The sequence below is a fragment of the Macaca thibetana genome, chromosome 3 (genome assembly GCF_024542745.1).
Source record: "Macaca thibetana thibetana isolate TM-01 chromosome 3, ASM2454274v1, whole genome shotgun sequence".
In the NCBI taxonomy this organism is placed as follows: Eukaryota; Metazoa; Chordata; class Mammalia; order Primates; family Cercopithecidae; genus Macaca; species Macaca thibetana.
In genome coordinates this window covers 56,960,653-56,988,040 of record NC_065580.1, presented here as the reverse complement: position 1 = coordinate 56,988,040, position 27,388 = coordinate 56,960,653, and the positions used below count along the sequence as shown (strand labels likewise).

At 40.7% G+C, this 27,388-nt stretch overlaps 1 protein-coding gene across 1 annotated transcript in view; it reads right to left on the bottom strand.

Moving 5' to 3' along the window:
* RSBN1L (round spermatid basic protein 1 like) overlaps nucleotides 1-27,388 on the bottom strand; it is a 98,808-nt gene that overhangs the window by 31,809 nt on the left and 39,611 nt on the right. The window contains exons 2-3 of the mRNA XM_050782747.1: nucleotides 14,774-14,890; nucleotides 136-776 (exon numbers count right to left, since the gene is read on the bottom strand). Coding sequence (XP_050638704.1) covers nucleotides 136-776; nucleotides 14,774-14,890 — 758 coding nt within the window. The remainder of the gene's footprint in view (nucleotides 1-135; nucleotides 777-14,773; nucleotides 14,891-27,388) is intronic.

Genomic DNA, 27,388 nt, shown 5'->3' with positions numbered 1-27,388 from the left:
CTCTTAATACTCCCAAATGATTTCATTATAGTCTTGCCTTTTTATTTCAACCTAATTAGGAACAAAAAAACAGAAATTCATCTAAAAACATATAATTAAAAGTTATTTTGTAAAATAAAACTAAAAACCTCTTACCTGAGCATGAAAATTGGACATAGTCGTTGTCTCTATATCTTTCTTTCCTAATATCTCCATTTTCACTGGTGAATTGGGAAAATTAAATGAAAAATAGTCTAAAAAGTCAGGTAAATAAGTAGCTGCCCCATGAACAATACCCATCACGTAGAAAGCTGCAGAGTTTTCGTTTTCACTGAACACTAGACCCACAAACTCTTCTGCAAACCTCTCCATCTCCATAGGAGACAGGTGGGAGAGTTCGTTACTGTAGGCATGGATAACCGAAGCACCTCCATTAGGCTGGTGCTCTATATGAATGAGTTGTTTAAATTCCAAAGTGTCCAACCTTTTGAGGTTATTCTGAACTCGTGGCTCCTTTAATGAGACAAATGGAAACTCACTGTTCTCTGGAATTTTGGAATCATAGTTCTTGGTATCCAAATTCTTCCCAACGTAATCTTTTATGTTATCATTTAGGATGCCTTTGGTTTCTTGATCTTCAACATCAGTTAGCAATCCTGAGCAGATGGTCTGAATAGATTTGTTATACATTTTCGGACGCTTCCGTTTTTCATTCTCTTTGTGTTTCTTTTTCTTTTTCTTCTTTACCTTTTTAATTTGTAAGTCTTCTATATTTGTTTTTGGTTTCTCCTTCCCACCTGTTGGAAAAAATGTTTTTTGAAACTCCATATTTTAATTACTTTAAAAACCATGCTTTAGGAACAGTTTTGTATAAATAAGAAGTTTACTTCTGAAAATTTACTCAGAATTATATATTTAGGACTCATTTTTTACAGAACTGATAATCAATATTTAGTCAGTCTTTTTTGAGATGGAGTCTTGCTCCGTCGCCCAGGCTGGAGTCCAGTGGCGGGATCCCAGCTCAACGCAACCTCCACCTCCCGGGTTCAAGCAATTCTCCTGCCTCAGCCTCCTGAGTAGCTGGGATTACAGGAGCACGCCACCACGCCCAGCTAATTTCTGTATTTTTAGAAGAGACAAGGTTTCACTATGTTGGTCAGGCTGGTCTCGAGCTCCTGACCTAGTGATCTGCCCACTTCAGCCTCCCAAAGTGCTGGGATTACAGGCATGAGCCACCACACCCAGCCAGCCAGTCTTTTCATCTACACACACACACACACACACACACAGAGAGAGAGAGAGAGAGAGACGGAGAGGAGAGATGGAGGGAGAGAGGGAAAGAGGCAGGCATAGAGCAAAGTTACATCTACAGTGTGTGCTACCATTCTGACATATAGCAAATGCTCACAGTTTACAGAAATAAGGAGATGAATGAATATTTCAGAAAACAATCTTCAGGCCAGGCATGGTGGCTCAGGCCTGTAATCCCAACACTTCGGGAGGCTGAGGCGGGTAGATCACAAGGTCAGGAGATCAAGACCATCCTGGTTCACACGAGAAACCCAGTCTCTACTAAAAATACAAAAAATTAGCCAACCGTGGTGGCACGCACCTGTAGTCCCAGCTACTCGGGAGGCTGAAGCAGGAGAATCACTTGAACCCAGGAGCCAGGGGGTGCAGTGAGCTGAGATCGTACCACTGCACTCCAGCCTGGGTGACAGAGTGAGACTCCGTCTCAAAAAAAAAAAGAAAACAATCTTCAAATTTTAAATGCAGAAAATCAGAAATGTAAAGATGAACAAAGATCAATATAAACAATGCCCTCTAGATGTTACTCATTGATATATATATCATCAATTTTACTTTACCTCAGGTCTTAAAAATTGCATCAAAGTATCATGGAGATTTATAAATCATAAAGGGACAAAAAGAGTTGTGCAATATAACAGCAACAAACACAGCAATTCCTTAGCTTTCTACCACATTTCCTTCTTAGTAAATTACTCTTGCATCTAATATAGTCTACTTTAAGTCCACCACAGTTTACAAAATTACAGTAAGACCCAAAAAGGTACTACAAAAGAGATGACAAAAATCAGAATCATTTATCACGTTCTAAGCTCAAATAATACCCATGTACTGGTAAAGAGATGAATAAAAATGTAGCCTGTACGTTAAAGAGCTTTTGTGAACAAAATCAAGTATATTCTGGGCTCAGAAATGTAGAAGTCCAAAGGATAAAAGATTAATCCACAGAGGCTTTACAGCTATAGAATCTAAGTATACATATAAACAATATTATCACATTATATTCATTTCTATATAAGAAAAATACAAACAAGTAAATAGCCTCATGAGAAAGATAATATAAAAAAGCCACTGAACTAAGGGTTGAGAAAAGGTACTCACTGATTCCATCTTTTATCTCAGTTTCACAGATAACCTACCATGAATGAAATTCTCCCAATCCGCTTCTTTACCTAAACATTTTCATCTTCACATCTTTCTTTCCTTTCTTCTTCCAGTGATTGAGACGTTCTATTTGCAAAAGTAAGTCCTTCCCACCAACTCCAAAACCCTTGTTTAAAAGTCTTTGACCACCAAACTTCTCATAAAGAATAATCTGTGCCCTGAGTGGTTAACAAAGTAAAAAGAACTTTTTAAATTAAAAAAAAAAAAAAAAAAATTCCGGCCGGGCACGGGGGCTCACACCTGTAATCCCAGCACTTTGGGAGGCCGAGGTGGGTGGATTGCTTGAGGTCAGGAGTTCAAGACTACCCTGGCCAAGAGAGCAAAACCTTGTCTCTACTAAAAACACAAAAATTAGCTTGGGCATGGTGGCGCACAACTGTAATCCCAGCTACCTGGGAGGCTGAGGCAGGAGAATTGCTTGAAATGGGAGGCAGAGATTGCAGTGAGCCAAGATCACGCCACTGCACTCCAGCCTGGGTGACACAGTGAAACTCTATCTCAAAAAGAAAAAAATAAAGAAAAAAAGAATTATCTATGCCCAGGGTCTTTCCTTTATCACCTTATCATTCTTACTGCTTAAATTCTGGTTCTGTTTTCAATTTGTTTAAATTTGCTTTCCCAGAATGTTGAAATATCAAATCCAGTTATATTTACTCAAATCATTTTTTCCTGTGTCTCCATGATTTGACAGAATTATCCAGCTCATCCTTGATTACTTCTGAATTCCTTGATGCCACTGTCTTAATTTTTGGTCTAACAGCTGCATAGCTGTCTCTCATCCTGAATGCTAGAGCCATATTAACCTTTGTATAATTTTTATATATTCTTTTAATCATATTCATTCCTTAGCTAAACTGCTTTCAAGAGCTCTCAATGTCTACCTATAATCTCTTCAGTCTGGAATCCAAAGACAGTGCCCTCAAGTACCTCATGCTCTGGTCAAATTGCACTATTTATTTACAATTTCTTACAAAACATAATTCTACTAGCAAAGGCATTTCCTCTCCTTAAAATACCCTTGCCTTGCTCGTTACTTACCAATGAACTCTTTCCTATCCATTTGATGTGACTGAAAGTTTCCTGAGGCCTCCCCAGAAGCTGAGCAGATGCCAGCATCATGCTTCCTGTACAGCCTGCAGAACCATAAGCCAATTAAAGCTCTTTTCTTTATAAATTACCCAGTCTGAAGTATTTCTTTATAGCAGTATAAGAATGGACTAATACAGAAAACTGGTACTGAGGAATGGGCATTGCTATAAAGACATCTGACAATGTGGAAGTGACTGCCCTAGTAGAGAGGTTCTCCATGAGAGCTCCATTCCTTTAGCAGGCTTCTGCCTGAACATCCACGTGTTTCCATACTACCTCTGAAAACTAGGTGAAGCTCCCAAGCCTCGAATCTTGCATTCTGTGTACTGGCAGGCTTAATACCACATAGAGCCACCAAGACTTATGGCTGGCACCCTTGAAGTAGTGGCTCAAGCTGAATCCAGGCCCCTTTGAGCCACAGCTGGAGCTGGGGTGGCTGGGGAGCAGGGAGCAGTATATCCTGAGTCTGTGCAGAGCAGCAGGGCCCTGGGCCTGGCCCAGGAAACCATTCAGTCCTTTTAGGCGTCCAGGCCTGTGATGGGAGAAGCTGACACAAGGTTCTCTGAAATGCCTTCTAGGACTTTCCCCCATTGTCTAGCCTATTAGCAGTTGGCTCTTTTGTTTTATTTATGCAGATTTTTGCAGCCTGCTTGAACTCTTACCTGACAATGGGCTTTTCTTTTCTACCACAGTTCTGGCCAGACTGCAAATTTTCCAAATCTTTATGGTTTGGAAACAGTAATGTGGGGAAATGTGGGGCTGGAGTCCCCACACTGAGTCTCCACCAAGGGACTGCAGAGTGGGGCTATGAGAAGAGGGCCACTGTCCTCCAGACCCCAGAATGGTAGATCCACCAAAAGCTTGCACTATGTACTTGAAAAAGCCTCACACAGTCAATACCAGCCCTTGAGAGCAGCTACAGGGGCTGAACCCTGCACAGCCACAGGGGTGGGGCTACCCAAGGCTCTGGGAGCCCGCCTCTTGCATGAGAGTGTCCTGGATGTGGGGCATGGAGTCAAAGGGGATTATTTTGGAGCTTTAAGATTTAATGACTGCCCTGCTGGGTTTCAGACTTGCATGAGGTCTGTAGCTCCTTTCTTTTGGCCAATTTCTCCCTTTTGGAACGGGAGTATTTACTCCATGCCTACACCGTGCCCTCCCCCTGCCCCACCATCTTGGAAGTAACTAACTTGTTTTTTATTTTATAGGCTCAAAGGTGGAAGATATTTGGCCTTGTCTCAAACGAGACTTTGGACTTTGAACTTTTGGGTTAATGCTGGCATTAGTTAAGATTTGGGGGAACTGTTGGGAAGGCATGACTCAATTTTGCCATGTGAGAAGGACATGAGATTTGGGAGGGGCCAGGGATGAAATGATATGGTTTGGATCTGTGTCCCCTCCCAAATCTCATGTGGAACTGTAAGCCCCAATTACAATTGAAGGTGGGGCCTGGTAGGAGGCAACTGAATCATGGGGGTGGATTTCCCCTTTGGTGCTGCATCACCATAGTGAGTGACATCTGGTTGTTTACAAGTGTGCAGCACGTCCCCCAGAACCACTTCTCTCCTGCTTTGGCCATGTATGGTGTGCCTGCTTTCCCTTCACCTTCCACCATAACTGAAAGTTTCTTAGCAGATGCCAGCTTCATGCTTCCTGTACGGCCTGCAGAACCATAGGCCAATTAAACTTCTTTTCTTTATAAATTACCTAGTCTCATGTATTTCTTTATAGAAGTGCGAAAATGGACTAATACACTATCCTTTAATGCAGGGGTCCCCAATCTCAGGGCAACAGACCGGTACTGGTCCATAGTCTGTCACAACTAGGCCGCACAGCAGGAGGTGAGCAGTGGGCGAGCCAGCGAAGCTTCATCTGTATTTATAGCCATTCCCCATTGCTCACATTACTGCCTGAGCTCCACTTCCTGTCAACATTAGATTCTCATAGGAAGGTGGACCCTACTGTGAACTAAGCATGTGAGGGATCTAGGTTGCCTGCTCCTTATGAGACTCTAATGCCTGAAGATCTGAGATGATACTAGTGCTGGGTGCTGCTGCAAATACAGATTAACAAGCTCATGGCTCCCACTGATTCTACATTATAGTGAGTTACACAATTATTTCATTACCTATTATAATGTAATAGTAATAGAAATAAAGTGCACAATAAATGTAATGTCCTTGAATCATCCCAAAACCATCCCATCTGTCCATGAAAAAACTGTCTTCCACGAAATCAGTCCCTGGTACCAATAAGGTTGGGGACCACTGCATTAAAGACAACTCTTATGTCCTTTCCTTCATGTTGCTTTCCCTCATTTCTCAAGTTAGAACTGAAATCACTTCACTCCTAACTCATATTATAAAAGTTACATGCTTCTCTCATGGGATACCTGTATACCGTATGTCCATCAACACCGTATAAATGAAACAAATAACCTTTATATTAATTTAGAGTGAAATGATATCTCTGGGATTATAGACATGAACCACCGTGCCGAGCCTCAGTCACGTTTTTGCACATATGAATACCACTAAATTCTAGCCCTAAAAACAACAAAAACTATTTCAAGTTGATAGCAATCCATAAAAGTGAAGTCTGATATTAAGAAATTATCTGTAAAAATTCATAGAAGTGATAATTAAGTATCCAATGAAGAACTAGTATGAGAAGCAAAAACAGAAATCTGTCAACATTATTCATTACATAGGTATATAAAGTCATAAAAGAAAAAGTGTTAATTCTCTAAAGAGTCTATCTGTGGCCAGGTGCAGTATCTCACACCTGTAATCCCAGCACTTTGGGAGACCAAGGCGGGAGGATCACCTGGGGTCAGGAGTTCGAGACCAGCCTGGCCAACATGGTGAAAACTCGTCTCTACTAAAAATACGAAAAATTAGCCAGGCGTGGTGGCAGGCACCTGTAATCCCAGCCAAAATAGCACCACTGCACTCCAGCCTGGGTGACAAGAGCGGGACATCTCCCAAAAATAAAAATAAAAAAAAGAGAGTCTATCTGTAAGCAGCTAAGACATACACTTGAATAATGTTATCAAATTCAGACGTGCTGCCTAGGTATGAACTATCAAAATATCATATTTAGGTTAATTAGTATCTTAAGAACAATACTAATTTTTTTTTAAAAAGTCAAACAGCAGGCCGGGCATGGTGGCTCACACCTATAATCCCAGCACTCTGGGAGGGCAAGGCAGGAGGATCACTTGCACGTAGCAGTTCCAGACCAGTGTGGGCAACATGGTGAGATCCTGTCTCTACAAAATCTTTTTTTTTTTTTTTTTTTTTAATTTGCTGGACATGTTAGTACATGCCTGTAGTCCCAGCTACTCAGGAGGCTAAGGCAGGAGGATGGCTTGAGCACAGGAAGTTGAGGATGCTGTGAGCCATGATCATGCCACTGCACCCCAGCTGAGGCAACAGAAAAAAATAAAAATAAAAATAAATGTAAAAGGTAAAACAGTCCAGACATGGTGGCTGATGCCTGTAATCCCAACACTTTGGGAGGCCAAGGCAGGAGGACCACCTGAGGCCAGGAGTTCGAGATCAGCTTGGGGAACATAGTGAGACCTCATCTCTACAAATAAATGAAATAAAAATAAATGAAACAGGAGACTAAGCAAAATGAAAGATGAAACAATCAAAACAAAAAATCAGGGAAAAAAGGTAGTAGTACAATAAAAAATAGAATTTAAGAAAGCTTAAAGGGCATAGGTGTGATTAATGACATTCCTAAATACAACTGAAAATATATGTAGAACTGCATAAATTATGCAATTGTTGCCAAAATGAACAAAACTTCATTTGAGCAAAAGTATATTTAATATCCTACACTTATGCCTAACACCAAAAAAGGTTAAATCAGAAAATATAGTGAGTAGAACACATTACTTTGAAATAAAACAGAGACAATACTTAGTCTATTTCATAGGCATGAGGATAAACCAAAAAGTATTATAATAGGAACTGAAAAATGCAAACCAATAAGAAATCAGTTAAGAGATTCCTTTTAAAAAAAAAAAAAAACTTATGCCAGGCGCGGTGGCTCAAGCCTGTAATCCCAGCACTTTGGGAGGCCGAGACGGGTGGATCACGAGGTCAGGAGATCGAGACCATCCTGGCTAACACGGTGAAACCCCGTCACTACTAAAAATACAAAAAACTAGCCGGGCGAGGTGGTGGGCGCCTGCAGTCCCAGCTACTCAGGAGGCTGAGGCAGGAGAATGGCGTAAACCCAGGAGGCGGAGCTTGCAGTGAGCTGAGATCCGGCCACTGCACTCCAGCCTGGGCGACAGAGCGAGACTCCGTCTCAAAAAAAAAAAAAACTTATTTATTTATTTTTTTAATAGAGACAGTGTCTTACTATGTTGCCCAGGCTGGTCTCAAACCCCTGACCTCAGGTGATCCACCCGCCTCGGCCTCCCAAAGTGCTGGGATTACAGGCATGAGCCACTGCACCCGGTCAAGAGGTTCTTAGACCGAGCATCAAGGAGTTAAATTCTCATGGCAGAGCAGCCTGGGAACATAGCAAGATCCTGTCTCTACAAAAAATACAAAAATTAGCTGAGCATGGTGGCAAACACCTGTATTCCCAGCTGCTCAGGAGGCTGAGGCAGGAGGATCACCTGAGCCTGGGGAGGTAAAGGCTGCAGTCACCTGTGATCACACCACTGTACTCCAGACTGGCAACAGAGTAAGACCGTGTCTCAAAAAAAAAAAATTCCCACGGAAAACTATTCTGTAATTAAAGACTGAAATGAGCACTGTATGCAGAAGAGATAATATACCTGAGACTGTTATTCTTAGAGAGTCCTGTTTGCAAGGTTGACTCTGGGCTGGCATCTAGGAATTTTTATTTTTGGAGGGTTCCCACCATTCTGTAAGAGTCTTCACTGTGCCAAAACTGTGCAAACAATATAGTTTTGTTGTTGTTGTTGTTTTGTTGCGTCGTTGTTGTTGTTTGAGACAGGGTCTCACTCTGTCGCCCAGCCTGCAGTGCAGTGGTGCAATCTCGGCTCACTGCAACTTCTGCCGCCTCCCGGGTTCAAGCGATTCTCCTGCCTCAGCCAAGCAAACAGCTGGAATTACAGGCATGCAACACCACGCCCGGCTAATTCTGTATTTTTAGTAGAGATGAGGTTTCACCATGTTGGCCAGGCTGGTCTCAAACTCCTAACTTCAAGTGATCTGCCTGCCTTGGCCTCCCAAAATGCTGGGATGACAGGCGTGAGCCACCACGCCTGGCCTAAACAATATAGACTTGCTGAACCCTTGTTTTCCTTCTGGGAGTCTGGAATTTTAGTTTGTGGAAGGCAGATGGTGCCTATATGACCAATGTACAAAGAAAACCCTGGGCACTAAGTTTTTAATGAGCTTCTCTGGCAGACAACATTTCACATATGTTGTCACAATTCACCACTGCAAGAATTAAGCACATCATGTGTGACAACATTGGGAAAGGGCTCTTAAGAAACTTGTGCCTAATTTCTTCCAGACACTGCAACATGTGCTATTTTTCTTTGTTGATTTTACTTTGTATCCTTTCCCTGTGTGTCCCTGTGTGTGTATATTTTTTTAAAGATGGGTTCTCGCCATGTATGTGTGTGTGCCTCTGTGTGTGTGTATACATACATACATACAGACAGACAGACAGACAGACAGATATTTTAAGATGGGTTCTTGCTACGTTGCCCAGGCTGGTCTCGTACTCCTGGGCTCAAGCAATCCTCCTGCCCTAGCTCCCCAAAATGCTGGGATAAGAGGTGTGAGCTACCATGCCTGCCCTCTTTCACTATAATAAATCATAGCCATAAGTACAACTATATGCTGAGTCCACTGAGTCCTTTCAGCAAATCACAGGCCCTAGGAGTAGCCTTGGGAACCCCCAGTGGACACAGGCAAAATGCATTCTTTACATGAAACCAAACTGGGGTATTAGCATTCACTAGATAGATTTAAGAGTTTTATATAATCTCTCACTCATTTCCTATCTCTACATATGAAATGCAGTAGATATGTACGCGGAAAATTTTAAAATAAGGAAAAAGGCCATTTTAAATACCAGTTTGCTTCTCCTACACGAAATAGTATTTAAAGTCCATGTTAAATTTTTTTTTTTTTTTTTTTTTGAGACGGAGTCTTGCTCTGTCACCCAGGTTGGAGTGCAGTGGCGCGATCTTGGCTCACTGCAAGCTCTGCCTCCTGGGTTCACGCCATTCTCCTGCCTCAGCCTCCTGAGTAGCTGGGACTACAGGCACCCGCCACCACGCCCAGCTAAGTTTTTGTATTTTTAGTAGAGACAGGGTTTCACCTTGTTAGCCATGATGGTCTCGATCTCCTGACCTCATGATCCACCCGCCTCGGCCTCCCAATGTGTTGGGATTACAGGCGTGAGCCACCACGCCCAGTCTAAATCTATAATCCTTTAACAGAACCCAATAAAGGATCCTGACAGGTACCTATAACAGAAAGAACAGAATTGCTATCCAACTAATCTGGCCCTTCAAAAAGTGTAAGATTAGAAGTAAAATGGTGGCCAGGCGCAGTGGCTCATGCTTGTAATCCCAGCACTTTGGGAGGCTGAGGCAAGTGGATTGTTTGAGGTCAGGAGTTCGAGACCAGCCTGGCCAACATGGTGAAACCCCATCTCTACTACAAATACAAAAATTAGCCAGGTGTGGTGGCACGTGCCTGTAGTCCCAGCTACTCAGTAGGCTGAGGCAGGAAAAGCGCTTGAACCGGGAAGCAGATGTTGCAGGGAGCCCAGACTGTGCCACCGCACTCCAGTCTGGGTATCACAGTGAAACTCCATCTCAAAAAAAAAAGAAAAGAAAAATGTCGATGGGAGACCCTCCCAAAAGCCACAGAAAAATGCACATAGCAGACCACACACACAAAGCACACAGATACACACATGTATAGAGTCAGAGTCAGAGAGAAAGTGCCAGACTGGGAGTGAGGGAATCAGAAACAGAGATGCAGATATACCTACAGCCAGAGAGAGACAATCACAGAGGCAGAAAGAAGAGCACACAGAAACAAAGACAGCACGTGTTGTTAATGGCTAATTATGAAAAGAAAAATTAAGAAAAAACTTTTAAAATCACAAATTCATTGGCTTAATTCTATCACTAACTTTCGTATACTTTTTGTATTAATAAAGTGAAAAACAAAAGTAATTCAGAAAAATTTATAAAATTTATATCTATCTTTCTCTCTCCCCCGCCCCATTATTATATATAGGAAAAAAGTACTAACTGGCTTAGTTATTTTCAACTTTTGGCCTCTGGAGAATGAATCTGCTTTTTATGCACTGCAATGGTTGTCACTCTTCCAGCCATGAGTTACCTTCCTGTGACCTTTAGTACACTACCAATCACCTTGGACACCGGCTTCTTTTAACCCCCATTCTAACTGCTCACAAGCAAACTTATTTAAAATGCTATAATAAAAAACATTTACTCTAAAAAATACTATAATCATAGCACATGTTCTCACACTTTATCATTAATAAACAACATAAAAATGCCTGGGACACACTGGATACAATCAGAAAAAGCAGTTGGTGAATTTTAGTATAACATGAGACCCACTAAATAAGCTTTGTTTCAAACTTATTTGTTCCTTTAAACTATTTTGAAAAGAGCAAATAATCCAACTTTCTTAGCAAATAAACCTTTATAAGGTTTTTGCATTAATAAAAAACTTTTTATCATGCATATAATTTTATATATATTTCTAGTAAAAAAAACTTGACAGGACAGGCGTGGTGGCTCACAACTGTAATCCCAACACTTTGGGAGGCCGAGGCAGGCGGGTTGCCTGACCTCAGGAGTTTGTGACCAGCCTGGGCAACATGGTGAAACCCTGTCTCTACTAAAATACAAAAAATCAGCCCTGGGTGTGGCGGCGTGCGGCTGTAATCCCAGCTACTCCGGAGGCTGAGACAAGAAAATTGCTTGAACCCAGGAAGCAGAGGTTGCAGTGAGCTGAGACCACACCACTGCACAAAAAAAAAGACACTTTTTTTTTTTTTTTTTTGAGAACGAGTCTCACTCTGTCAGGCAGGCTGGAGTACAGTGGCACAATCTCGGCTGCAGCCTCTGCCTCCTGGGTTCAAGCAATTCTCCTGCTTCAGCCTCGAGAATAGCTAGGATTACAGACAAGCACCACCACACCCGGCTAATTTTTGTATTTTTAGTAGAGATGGCATTTTACCAGGTTGGCCAAGGTGGTCTCAAACTCCTAGCCTCAAGTGGTCCACCTGCCTTGGCCTCCCAAAGTGCTGGGATTACAGGCGTGAACCACCGCGCCCAGCCTACCTGACACAATTTTTAAGAAAAACCTGGAGGAAATGAACTGGTGTGATATACTTAGCATCTATTTTAGATTTTCAAATGCCATCATCCATCAATACCTGTGTATACCACAGCTTGCAACATTATCATTAACAGAAGAAAAAAATTACAAGGATAGAATAAAAGTTGGAGGCCACAAGGAAAAAAGTGGCACACAGTAGTAGATGAAAGTATATTTTCCCTCAGCAAACTAAATGATTTGTTGTTCCAAGTCACCACCAACAAAAGATGCCTTTCCCCACCACCGCCACAGGCTCACTTGGGAAATGGCCCCACACACTAAGCAAATTCTTTCTTGTAGATAGTAACAACAGATAACACTCAGTGCTTTCAATGGGACAAGCACTGTTTTCCCAAAGAATTATGTGTTTATTCACTTAATTATCTATATACTACACACTGAGGAGAGGAGAGAGTTTGGTTTTGTTTTTTTTGTTTGTTTTTTTTGAGACGGAGTCTCTCTCTGTTGCCCAGGTTGGAGTGCAGTGGCACCATCTCGGCTCACCGCAACCTCTGCCTCCTGGGTTCAAGCAATTTTCATGCCTCAGCCTCCCTAGTTGCTGGGATTACAGGCACCCACCGTAATTTTTTGTATTTTTTTTAGTAGAGATGGGGTTTCGCCAAGTTGGCCAGGCTGGTCTTGAACTCTTGACCTCAGGTGATCCACCCGCCTCGGCATCCCAAAATGCTGGGATTACAGGCTTGAGATACTGCGCCCAGCCGGTTTTGTTGCTTTTCAATCACAAGGTTAATCTCTCACACATACTCACAAGAAAGATTTCATAACTATTTACTACTCAGTAGTATCTGTGAGACAGATACTATACTTGGCATTTCCTCATACTTTCCCTCATTTAATCTTGGTAACACTGTAAGGCAGTAATTAAATTACTACTTACCTCCATTGTGAATACATTTTCCCTAAATTTTTCCATGGACATCCCAGAAGTCACAAATTAATTTCCACATCTATCTCATTCTTCTACATTATTCATCACCAGTTTCAGTTTAACTTGGTTCAAAATACCACCTAAATTTTTGTCTACTTCAAAGTTAATATTGTATATTTCTTTTTTTCAAAAAATCTCAATTTTTAGGCTGTTTTAAATTTTATTTCCATGTGTAATCTCTAGATTCACATAATTCACATTATGTTAGGAATCCAGTATTCAATCAAGAACATATGAGGCTTTTATAAAGTATTTCTAAAACAGATTCCTTCTCAAGTAACAGAATTTACAGCATGATATTTTCAAATGAATAAGAAAACTACTATCTGATTAAATCAGAAAAAATAGCTATTGGACTAAATCAAGGGTGAAGTTAAGTAAACTTGACTTTTCCTTTTCGTTTTTTTTTTTTTTTTTTTTTTTTTTTGAGACTGTATCTCACTCTATCACCCAGGCTGGAGTACAGTGGTGTGATCTAAGCTCACTGCAACCTCTGTCTCCCGGGTTCAAGTGATTCTCATGCCTCAGCCTCCCAAGTAGCTGGGATTACAGATGCCCACCACCATGCCCCACTAATTTTTTATTTTTAGTAGAGACGGGATTTCACCATGTCAGCCAGGCTGGTCTGGAACTCCTGACCTCAAGTGATCCACCCACCTTGGCCTCCCAAAGTGCTGGGATTACAGGCATGAGCACCCAGCCTTAAGTAGACTTTTCAAGCATTCATCACTGGCTGCTATACAGAACTAGTGTGGTTATACTCCATTCCTGCCTCAAAGGCTTACAATCTAATTAGACAAAACAGATAGAATACACTGGCAAAAGAAACAGAACAAAGGACCATGAGCATTAACTAAGTAGCCATCAACTTAAGCTCTGACATATTTCTTCAAGGTTGAAAGAATATCATAGAAAACAAAGTTCTGATATGTTGATAATAGACAACGAATATCTGAAAACATGACAAAGAATGCAATGAAAATACAGAATCTAATACTCTTTATCTTAAATAATATAAACTACCAGTTGTTTTGCTACATATGCAGTGCTGTGGTCTTTTCCCCTCTAAGCAAATATAAAGCCTTATGAACAATTAAATTAAATATGAAGTTAATTAAGGTCAACATGTTCTGATCATCAACTACCAACATGATAGCACTAGTGAATTTGCTAGATAGTGAATTCGCTAGTTGTCTAGCAACCAAATGCCACTGATTCTTACCTTGACATCTGAGTGAATTTAAGACTACCCTTACGTCTATTCTACCATAAATTCTCTCTTTACAAGTTCAGCCTTATTGACAGGAATTGTAGTATACTTATTACCCAACCACCTACCCCCCAAATTCTTCTCTCCACCCTACCCTCATATATAAATAGCAAATGAATGCAACTATAACAGAGAAAAAAAAGAATAAAACAAGGATATTCTTAAACATATAAGAAACATACTGCTTCTGATTTAGCTCAGAGTAAAATGTTCCCTCTAAATCCTAGACTATGGTATGGTGATTACAGTCAATGATTTTTAAGATCACTTCCTTCACCATCCCTATCATACTAAAACTTGCTTCAGCAATTTTTGTTGATTTCTTCCTTTTAGATTATCTAAATATAAGTAAGACTAGTAATGCAAACATAGGATTAACTTATTTTAAAATAATTTAAGAAATTAAGTTTAATGAAGCTTAACCTTTACAACTTTTTAATGGCTCACTAAATAAATATACTATAAGACATGTTACCATACAGATTAGAACTCTCTATTGTTACATTTACTTTTCATTTCCTCATCATTGTTTATTCTCCACAAAATTCAGCACCAAGTAACATTTCTTATTTTGTTCACTTAGCCAACAGAGATACTGAACAGCAAAATAAAGTAGAACTAAAATCATTGAATAAAACTTACTTTTCAGCAAAATCTTTACTTCTCCATTCTCTTTCTTGATCTCATTCATTACTTTATGTTTCTTTTTCTCTCTCTCTTTTTCTTTGTCTCTCTCTTTAATTTTGTCCTTGATTTTATCTGGAAGACAAAACGGAAGAAATATTTAAAATGAAAAAATTACAATTTTATTTATCTGCACAAACTATAGGTAAATTTCTGGAATTACAATACACAAAGAAAATCAGAATGAGGAACAAATATGTGTTTTCTTTTTCCTCTCAGGTTTTGGGGAATATTTCTAAATTTCCTTTTTTTACTGAATATGAAACACATATTGTCAAAATTTATCATTATACATTTTATTCTAAGTATTCTTCACCTACTTCATGTCAACCAAAATATTAAATTTATTTCATATCACTTAACTAACTTTAGCTGAAGCAAAAGCTACAGTGGAAAAGTGCTAGTGTTGAAATTGAGCATCTATGGATTAGCAACATAAGAGAAAAATTACTTGATCTCAGTTTCCTAATCTGTAAAATGGTAGCTGATACCTTCCTCATATGGTTAATATAAGGATTAAATGAAAAAAGATGTAAAATGACTATGTAGAGCCGAGCACATATAAGACTAGATGTTGGTTCCCTTATCCTTGGCTCCTTTTAAAAACAGTATGACTCAATCTGACTATGTGGTGATACTGTGATATTTAAATAAAGGGCATAATAACTCTAGGGATCATTCATTTGCACTCTAAAACTTCAAACAAAATATTTGATATCCTATTAAATTCTTCTTTGTTCAAATGACTTCCTTTGCACCCAGCAAAAGGCAAAATATAGAGAAGGATATAAAGCTTTGCCCTCAAAAATCTTATTATTGATTACAAAACCATGATGGAAGTACACAAGATGTGAAATATCCCAGAACATAGTAGAGATTATAGAGTATATATACATACTGCATAATCCCTTAAAAATCACTCCTTACGGCCAGGCGCGGTGGCTCAAGCCTGTAATCCCAGCACTTTGGGAGGCCGAGACGGGCGGATCACGAGGTCAGGAGATCGAGACCATCCTGGCTAACCCAGTGAAACCCCGTCTCTACTAAAAAATACAAAAAACTAGCCGGGCGAGGTGGCGGGCGCCTGTAGTCCCAGTTACTTAGGAGGCTGAGGCAGGAGAATAGCGTAAACCCGGGAGGCGGAGCTTGCAGTGAGCTGAGATCCAGCCACTGAACTCCAGCCCGGGCGACAGAGCGAGACTCCGTCTCAAAAAAAAAAAAAAAAAAATCACTCCTTACTTTCCTTTCTATAAATACTACCATAACCCAAGTCCTAATCATGTAATGATTACATTACTGTCTATATAAGCACTGTCCTGATCTAGACAGTAATCTAAATCTGAATCGAAAAACAATTTTATTAATTTTAATAATGTATTTTGCTTAACCCAACAGGTCCAAAACATTATAATTTCAACACCGAACTGATATTTTTAAATTATGAGATATTTTACATTTTTTCTTAAGATTTCAAAATCTAACGTATATTTTACATTTATGACACATCTCAATTTGAAACTAGTTCCACTTTAAGTGCTGAAGAGTCACATAAAACTAGTGGCTACCACACTGAATAGCACAGGTCTACACTACTTAAATAAATTTTCAAAAAATTAAATCCATGTGATTAATAAACATTTTTAAACTTCACTCATTAATATACAAATTAAGACATTATTTTCACCTATAAAACTGACAACTTTTTTTTTTTTAATTGATAACACTCCAAGCATATGAGAGTACAGCAAACAGGAATTCACTGACTCGACAAATACGTAGTCTGAGTATAAGAAAAAGGTTAGGGATACAGGGGTGAATAAACTAGATAAACTCCCTATCTGTCCACATATAACTTAACTTCTGGAATAGATTAAAGTGTTTCCACACTTCTGATTGGTTTGTTACTCTTACTTTCTGATGTTAAAGTCCTTGAAATCCTGTCATAGGCTGCTGTCTAGCTATAAAATGTTACTCCAGGTCAGGTACAGTGGCTCACGTCTATAATCCCAGCACTTTGGGAAGCCAAGGTGGGCGGATCACCCGAGGTCAGGAGTTCAAGACAAGACTGCCCAACGTGACAAAACCCCGTCTCTACTAAAAATATAAAAATTAGCCATGCGTGGTGGTGCATGCCTATAATTCCAGCTACTTAGGAGCCTGAAGCAGGAGAATCGCTTGAAGCAGGGAGGCGGAGGTTGCAGTGAGCCAAGATCGCGCCACTGCACTCCAGCCTGGGTGGCAGAGTGAGACTCTACATCGGGGGGGAAAAAAAAGTTACTCCAAGTATCTGGAGCTTAGACACATTATATTAGATAATATTTCCTAAGTAAACTTTTAACAAGATGAACTATTTATATATCACTTAAAATTACAACTGAAAAAAGTCACCTAAAATGTCTCCACATTTCTTTTTCTAATCATTTATGTTAATCTTATCAACTTAGAAGTAGTATTTTAATAACTATTAAACTTTATTAAAGTATAATATTAATGTAATAAAATGGAGATACTTGTGAAACAGCAACACAGAATCCTTCTGTGTTCCCTTCCAGTCTTTACATAACACCCCTAAAGGTACTCACAATCCTGACTTGTAATCATACAGGTTAAAATAACTATGAACTTTTTTTTTATTTTTTTGAGACAAAGTCTTGCTCTGCAGCCTAGGCTGGACTGCAGTGGCACGATCTGAGCTTACTGCAACCTCCACCTCCCAGGTTCAAGCAATTCTCCTGCCTCAGGCACCAAGTAACTGGGATTGCAGGCGCACACCACCGTGCTTGGCTAATTTTTGTATTTTTAGTGGAGAGGCGGTTTCGCCATCTTGGCCAGGCTGGTCTCGAACTCCTAACCCAAGTGATCTGCATGCCTCGGCATCCCAAAACGCTGGGATTACAAGCGTGAGACACCACACCTAGCCAACAACTAACTGTAAACTTTCAATAGCATACATTCACAATATAAGCCTACCACAATCACAAGACATAAATATTTTTCAGAATGAAATCAAACTAGCTTCTAGGGAAATTGTACTAGCTTCTAGCGAAATTGTAGCTTCTAGGGAAACTATTGTACACTATGACTCAATTATTTTTAAACTTTAGAAATATACATACATTCCAAAAAGAAACTGAAAGATAACCCAAATTATTAAAAGCCATTATTTAAAATTATTTAATTACCCCATCTCTACTAAATTATTATAATTAATTATTTAATTATTTAATTACCCCATCTCTACTAAAAATATAAAAAATTAGCTGGGCATGGTGGCGGGTGCCTTTAATCCCAGCTACTTGGGAGGCTGAGGCAGGAGAATCGCTGGAACCCAGGTGGCAGAGGTTGCAGTGAGCCAAGATGGTGCCACTGCACTCCAGCCTGGGCAACAGAGTGAGACTCCATTTCAAAAAAAATGAAAAAGAAAAAGCCACTTCTAGATCTTTACATACAGAAGTGATTATGATGGAAAACAGTGCCCTGGCATCACTGTTTACTACAATACATTACTCCTAACAAGACTAGAATTCTTATTCAGTTTTTATTCATTTCTTTCTGTGACCAAGAATTTGTATGGTTTTATCCTTCACAGTCTAATCTCAGACTTGGGAAACATTCGTAACTGACCTTATCATCATAATTCTCAGAATAAAAGTAAGAACTCTGCCACCATAAAAGCAAGAAACTATCTGTTTGAAAAGTCAAACTAAATATAAGGGTTACACATTTTATTTAAAAATAAAAAGAGGAATCATGACAATGTCTTACGGGCGAAAGAATACACAAACAGATCAATGGAACAAAACAGCAAGTCCAGAAATACATCCACTTAAATACAAGCAATTTATCTTTGACAAAGGAGCAAAGGCTATATAATGGAGATATAATGAAGATAAAAGTCTTTTCAACAAACAGTACTGGAACAACTGGGAGAGGTGGTATGTGCTAGAAAATAACACAGAAGAAAATCTAGATGACCAGGGATTCTGGGTTTTTAGATTCAGCACCAAAGGCACAATAGATTAAAAAAAGAATTGATAAGCTGGATTTCATTAAAATTAAAATTTTCTGTTCTGCAAAAGACACAGTCAAGAGACTAAAAAGAAGCCACAGACTATAAGAAAATACTTGGTAAAGATGAGTCTGATAAAGGGTTATTATCCAAAAAAAGATAACTCTTAAAACTCAATAATAAGAAAACAAACTATTAAAAATGGACCAGGCCAGGCACAGTAGCTCAAGCCTGTAATACCAGCACTTTGGAAGGCTGAGGCAGGCGGATTGCTAGAGCCCAGGAGTTTAAGACCAGCTTGGGCAACATGATGAAACCCCGTCTCTACTAAAAGTACAAAAATTAACTGGGCGCGGTGATGCGTGCCTGTAGCCCCAGCTACTCGGGAGGCTGAGGTGGGAGGTTTAGGTGAGAGGGTGAGGTGGTAGGATCACTTGAGTCCAGGAGGCAGAGGTTGCAGGGAGCCAAGATCGTGCCACTGCACTCAAGCCTGGATGAACCAGTGAGACCCTGTCTCAAAAAAAAAAAAAAAAAAAAAAAAAAAAAAAAGACCAAAGACCTTAACAGACACCTCGCCAAAGAAGATATACAGATAGGAAATAAGCATATGACAAGATGTGCCACACCTCATGTCATCAGGAAAACACAAATAAAAACAACGAGATACCACTACACACCTATTAGAATGACCAAAATCCAGAACATTGACAACACCAAATGCTGGCAAAAATACAGAGCAACAGGAACTCTCATCTGCTACTGGTGGGAATGTAAAATGGTACAGCCACTCTGGAAGGCTGTTTAGCAGTTTATTACAAAACTAAATATATTCTTATCATATGTTACAGCAATCACAGGCTTTGGTATTTATCTAAAGGAGCTGAAAACTTATGTCTACACAAAAATCTGTACCACAATATTTACAGCAGGTTTACTCATAATTGGCAAAACTTGGGAGCAACCATAATGTCCTTCAGGTAGCACATTCAGACAATGGAATATTCTTCAGCACTAAAAAGAAGTGAGCTATCAAGCCATGCAAAGACATGGAGGAAATGTAAATACATACTAAGTAAAAGAAGCGGTGTGAAAAGGCTACATAATGTATGCTTCTAACCATATGACATTCTGGAAAAGGCAAAACTATGGAGACTTTAAATAAAAAGATCAGTGGTTGCCAGGGTATAGAGGGGAGGAGGGATGAATATAGGCAGAACACAGAGGATTTTTAGGACATTTAAAATATTCCGTACTTTATTATGGTGGATACATGTCATTACACGTTTGTCCAAACCCATGAAAATTTATACCACCAAGAGTGACTCCTAATGTACACGATAGACTTTGGGTGGTAATGATGTGTTAATGTAGGTTCATCAGTTGTAACAAATGTACCACTCTGGTAGGGGATGTTAATAATGGGGAAGGCCGAGGCAGGCAGATCACGAGGTCAGGAGATCAAGACCACCCTGGCCAACACGGTGAAACCCGGTCTCTACTAAAAATACAAAAAATTAGCCAGGCATGGTGGTGGGTGCCTGTAGTCCCAGCTACTTGGGAGGCTGAGGCAGGAGAATGGCATGAATCCGGGAGGCGGAGCTTGCAGTGATCCAAGATTGTGCCACTGCACTCCAGCCCGGGCGACAGAGCAAGACTCCATATCAAAAAAAATAAATAAATAAATAAAAAATAATGGGGAAGGCTATGCATGTGTTGGGGGAGAGGGTATATGAGAAGTCTGTACCTTCTGCTCAATTTTGCTATGAACCTAAAGCTGCTCTAAACAAGAGGTCAACTTTTTAAGGCATAAATAAGTAAATACAAAGGGGAGTGGGGGGAACAGATGCAAACAGACCTATAATATAGTTTAAACCCAAACGGCCAAAGGAATCTAAGAATGGAAGAAAGAAGAAGGAATACATGACTAAGTTACTATCAACCCAGAACAAAAAGGAAATTATATATGTGGAAAAATGAACATGGGCTAAACACATACCTTTTAAACACATATAAAGTATGTGTTTAGCCCACACATAAAGGTTAAGATATAAAAAGAAACTCATTAAAATAATTTTGTTTGTTTTTTTGAGACAGGGTCTTCCTCTGTCACACGGGCTGGAGGTCTTCCTCTGTCACACGGGCTGGAGTGCAGTGGCATGACCACAGCTCACTGCAGCCTTGACTTCCCAGGCTCAAGCAATCCTCCTACCTAAGCCCCTCAAGTAGCTGGGACAACAGGTGCACGCCATCACACCCAGCTAATTTTTTAATTTTTTGTAGAGACAGGGTCTCACTGTGTTGCCCAGGCTGGTCTCAAACTCCTGTGCTCAAGCTCTCCACCTACCTCAGACTCCCAAAGTGCTGAGATTATAGCAGTGAGCCACTGTGCCCAGCCTAAAATAATTTTAAACAAAACATAAATGGGATCTTCAGAAATACGGTGAACTTACGATTTAGCAGTATAAGCCATATACGCTTCAGTGTAATATGTATCTCATTCACCCAATACACTTCTATTAAGCATGTATGGATTTAGGAAATAAAGATGAATAATAATACTGCACTAAGAATCTTACAGTCAACAAATGCCAGTTGATTCTTATTGTAACTACCACTTTGGAACATCAGTTATTAGCAACAAAATAATCTCATCTGGTTTCAATAAAATTCACTAGTCTCTATTATTATTAAAGTCGTGAGGGCTCCCGAGGTGTCAGTAGTGGACACTGCCTTCACTTCTGTTCTGACCTTGCAGCTATAGGGTCCCCAGAAACCTTGAAGAAATCCCTGTTTACCACCTCCTTCCAACTGCAGCCATACATACCTCAAAATTAGGGCAGAAAATCAGATTAAAGAAAGCTAGTAACTCTTACATGGAATGAATAAAAAGAATTCCACACACAAAAACACCACAATGGAAGCTGCAGACAGAGAGAAGACTGTAAAAGAAGTGAAAGGAAAAAGCAGACCACATTTAAAACAGCAAAGGCCTACTGACTTCTCAACAGCCACAAGCCAGCAGAATATTTTCAATATGCTAAAAAAAAAAAAAATAAGTGGCACTATCAAAATGGCAGAGCAGAAGCCATCTGGCTTCACTCTTCCCCAAAGAAAACCAAAAGCAAATATCCAGGATCAAGACTATCGCTAGCAATATCCCAGAACTCAAACCTGAGGTGCAGATGATCCCCAGGGCCACAGGGAAATTTAAAACTCCAAATAGATGGTAAGAGAAACCAACTTCTGTGATTCCCCTCCCCAGACCTGCAAGGCACCCCATGGAAAAATCCCCCAAGACTCAAAGTTTTACATTAGAAAACGTAAGAATGAGGCAGACAGCCAGCTTCTTTACCATCTTGGGTTCTCCTGCAGGAAAACCATTTCTGCCTTAATCCACAAGAAGCATTGCAAGTGCCTGTAGGGAGAAAAAGCCCTGATGGCAGCTGGAGACAGTCCAGGAAACTCTGCAGTTTATCTCAGCCAAAAAATTAGGCCAAATCAGGGTGGCTGTTGAGCAGCACCACACCACAGGAGGCAAGCTCCATGGGTCTTCTGGGCATGAACCTGCAGCCAGCCCTCCCACACGGCGGGAGTATCCTTTGTAGGATCAACTCCCGCCCCCCGCCAGCCGCGCCTCCACCCCGTATTGGGGATAGGCAGTCCTCTGAACATTTGCCCCAAATAGGCGAACTTGGGCTTACTGCGACATCTAGTGCTGAAAAGGAGGCAGCAATATGGAATTAAGGGGATTCGACAGGCAACCGCACAAAACCACTAAGCAAATAAACTCTGTAAGGACCAAAACAAGCCAGACGCCAGACACTGAAGACCAGAATACATAAATAATCCTTCAATGCAAAGCCACAGACATAAGACCACAAGACACAACAGCAAAGAGGCAGCCATCACCTCCCCAAAGCAAGGAGCCAGTGACCAACCCTAACAAAACAGCGACATGTGAGCTCTCAGATCAAAACTTCAAAATAGCAGTTTCAAGGAAACTCAGACAACTCCAAGATAACATAGATAAGCAATTTAGGAATTTACCAGAGAAATTTAACAAAGATATTGAAATAAAGAAAAAAAAAAGAAATCCTGGAACTGGGAAATGCATTTGCTGCAATGAAAAATGCACTACAGGCTCTCAACAGTAGAAAGAATAAAGCAGAAGAAAGAATCAGTGAACTTAAAGACTAATTATTTGAAAATACACAGAAGAGAAAAAAGAATAAAAAGGAGCAAAGCATGACAACAAGATATAGCGAATAACCTCAAAACAAACATAAGAGTAGTTTCAAAGAGTGGAGAAAGAAGGGGCAGTAAACTTGTTTTAAAAAATAATCCTTTTCAATTGTGTTTGCAGCCACCGCCACACCACTCTCTCTCTCTAAGGCCGGCACCACCTCTAGCTCACTGAGCTCCAGCCTAAGGAGAAGGTGGGTAAGTAAGGAGGCCTCTATACCATAGTTCCTACAAAGCTGACTGCCCGCAAATCGACCAGTGTGGTAAAGCAGCCAGGAGGTCGCTCACAAGAGTGTGCCCTCTACTGGAAGGGTAAAGACACATCATCATCACAGGCCTGGTATTACGTGAAATTACACGTTACCAGAAGTCCACCGAACAACTGATTCACAAACTTCCCTTCCGGCGACTAGTGCAACAGATTGCTCAGGGCTTTAAAACAGATCTGCGCTTCCAGAGCACAGTTATTGGTGCTTTGCAGGAGGCAAGTGAGGCTTAACTGGTTGGCCTTTTTTGAAGACACCTACCTGTGTGCTATCCATGCAAAACATGTAACAATTATGCCAAAAGGGACAGGCGCGGTGGCTCACGCCTGTAATCCCAGCACTTTGGGAGGCCAAGGCGGGCAGATCATCTGAGGTCAGGAGTTCGAGACCAGCCTGGTGAACATGGTGAAACCCCGTTTCTCTAAAAATACAAAAAATTAGCCAGGCGTAGTGGCACGTGCCTGTAATCCCAGCTACTCAGGAGGCTGAGGCAGGAGAATCGCTTGAACCTGGAAGGTGGAGGTTACAGTGAGCTGCAATCACGCCACCGCACTGCAGCGTGGGCAACAAGAGCAAAACTCCATCTCAAAAGAAAGAAAAAAAAAACCAATTATGCCAAAAGACATCCAGCTAGCACACCACTAATACGTGGATGTATTATCCCTTTTCACACTGCTATAAAGAACTACCTGAGATAGAAAAAAAGTTTAATTGACTCACAGTTCTGCATGGCTTGAAAGGCCTCAGGAAACCCACTATCGTGGCAGCACGATAGTGCTGGAGAAGCAAGCACTTTCTTCACAAGATGGTAAGAGAGACAGAGTGAGGGGGGAACTGCCAGACACTTTTAAACCAGCAGATCTCATGAGAACTCACTCACTATCACAAGAACAGCATGGGGGAAAACTGCTGCCATGATCCAATCACCTCCCACCAGGTCCCTCCCTCAACAGGTGTGGATTACAATTCAAGATGAGATTTGTGTGGGGATACAGAGCCAAACCATATTGGTGGGGAATATGCTCAAGAATCCAGTATGATGGCAAACATTTCATTCTCCCAAAAGAAAAAAATTATCTTCTTCTCATTACTGGTAGTTCTGAATGTTAGATTTTTTTCCCCACCATGGGGTCAAAAGGTGCCTAAGTATGTGATTGTGAATGGAAAAACAGGTGACCGAAATCAGGTAATGGCAGTTTTTCCATGTTCATTTGTGTGTGAATTTTTAATATAAATGCAGGGATGTAAAGCATTAATGCAAGTCAAAATGTTTCAGTGAACGAGTTTCAGCAGTTCAACTTTATAATTATAAAGAAACTTGTTAAATTTTTTTCTGAAAAAAAATAAATAAAACATAATCCCAGAAAACCTTCCAAACCTGGAGAAAGATACGTGTCCAGACACAGGAAGGTCAGAGATCACCAAACATATTCCACCAAAATAAGACTACCCCAAGGCATGTCAAATTATCAGAGAAAAATGACAAAGATAAGATTTTACAAAGCAGTAAGTGAAAAGAAGCAAGTATCATATAAAGAGCTCCGATTAGCCTGACAATAAACCTCTCAACAACTATACCTGGAGGAAGTAGGACAACATATTCAGAAGCTCTTCAATCTGAAACAAAGGGGTGCTAACATACAAAAAAAAATTGAAGGTACAAAACTCATGGGTAAAAGTACACAAATTCAGAATACCCTAACACTGTAACTGTGGTGTATAATCCACTCATATTTTTGGCATCAAGTATAATAGGTAAATGGGCAGGGCACATGCAGTAGCTTACGCCTGTAATCCCACACTTGGGAAGGTCGAAATGGGCAGACTGCTTAAGATGAGGAGTTCCAGACCATCCTGGCCAACAAGGTGAAACCCCATTTTTACTAAAAATACAAAAACTAGCCAGGCACAGTGACGCGTGCCTGTAATCCCAGCTACTTGGGAGGCTGAGGCAGGAGAATCGCTTGAACCCAGGAGACCAAGGTTGCAGAGCAGAGATCGCACCACTGCACTCCAGCCCGGGGAACAGAATGGGTGAGACTCCATCTCAAAAAAAAAAAAAAAAAAAAAAAAAAAAAAAAGATAAATCTATCAGAAATAACCATGGCAACCTGTTAAGAGATGGGAAATATGAAAAGATTGACATTAAGAGAAGAAAAGTCAAAATGTGATAGAAATTGACTTAAAAAGGTTTTGTTTGTTTGTTTAAGTTTTTCCTTGGTTTCTTTCTGATCAAAGTTAGTTGACATCTGTTTAAAATAACTTGTGGTCGGGCACAGTGGCTCACGCCTGTAATCCTAGCACTCTGGGAGGCCTAGGCAGGCGGACCACCTGAGATCAGGAGTTCCAGACCAGCCTAACCAACACGGAGAAACCACGTCTCTACTAAAAATACAAAATTAGCCGGGCGTGGTGGCAAATGCCTGTAATCCCAGATACTCAGGAGGCTGAGGCAGGAGAATCACTTAGAACCCAGGAGGCAGAAGTTGTGGTGAGCCAAGATCACACCATTGCACTCCAGTCTGGGTAACAAGAGCAAAACTCCATTTCAAAAAAACAAAAACAAAAAAACCTTGTTATTTCTAGAAGATATTTTTGCAAGCCCCACAGTAACCACAAAGCAAAAACCTACCATAGATACCCTAAAAAAAGGCAATGAATTAAAACATACTACTAGAGAAAAATCACTTAAACACAAAAGGAAAACAGGAAGAAAGAAGAGAGGAAAACAACCAGAAAACAAGTCCTTATCTATTGATAAAAATATTGAATAAAAATAGACTAAACTATCCAATTAAAAGACATAAATTGGCCGGGCGCGGTGGCTCAAGCCTGTAATCCCAGCACTTTGGGAGACCGAGACAGGCGGATCGCGAGGTCAGGAGAATGAGACCATCCTGGCTAACACGGTGAAACCCCGTCTCTACTAAAAAATACTAAAAACTAGCCGGGCGAGGTGGCGGGCGCCTGTAGTCCCAGCTACTCGGGAGGCTGAGGCAGGAGAATGGCGTAAACCCGGGAGGCGGAGCTTGCAGTGAGCTGAGATCCGGCCACTGCACTCCAGCCTGGGCGACAGAGCGAGACTCCGTCTCAAAAAAAAAAAAAAAAGACATAAATTGTTGGGAGGCCAAGACGAGTGGAACGCTTGAGCCCAGAAGTTTGAGACCAGCCCAGCAACGTAGCGAGATTCCCCATCTCTACAAAAAATAGAAAAATCAGCCAGGCCAGGTGGTACATGCCTGTAGTCCCAGCCACTCGGTAGGCTGAGGTGGGAGGACCACCCGAGCCCCAGAGGCATAGGTTACAGTGAGCCGAGATGGCACCACTGCACTCCAGCCTGACTGACATGGTGAAACTCCAACTCAAAAAAAAAGAAAAAAGAAAAGAAAAAATTAGCCAGGCATGGTGGCGTGTACCTGTAGTCTCAGTTACCTGAGAGGCTGAGGTAGGGGGACCACATGAGCCTGGGAAGTTGGAGCTGCAGTGAGCCATGACCACATCACTGCACTCCAGCCTGGGTGACAGAGACCCTATCTCAAAAAAAAAAATGGGGCGGGGGGGGGGGGCAGCAAATGATCTAGATAGGCATTTTTCAAAAAACATACAAATGGCCAACAGGTACATGAAAAAAGAATCAACATCACTAATCATCAGGAAAATGCAAATTAAAACCATGAGATATAGTCTCACCCAAGTTAGAATGGCTTTTACCAAAAACACACACATAAAAAACATGCTGGCAAGGATGCAGAAAAAGGAGAACACTTGTACACTGTTGGTGGAAATGCAAACTAGTTCAACCAATATGGAAACTAGTATGAAGGTTCCTCAAAAAACTAAAAATAGAACTACCATATGATCCAGCAATCCTACTGCTGAGAACCTACCCAAAAGAAAGGAAATCAGTGTTATCAAAGAAATACCTGCGCTTCCATGTTTACTGTACTATTTACAATAGCCAAGACAGAGAATCAACCTAAGGTTTCATCAATGAATGAATGGATAAAAAAATGTGGTACATATACACAATGGAATATTATTCAGCCTAAAAAGAGA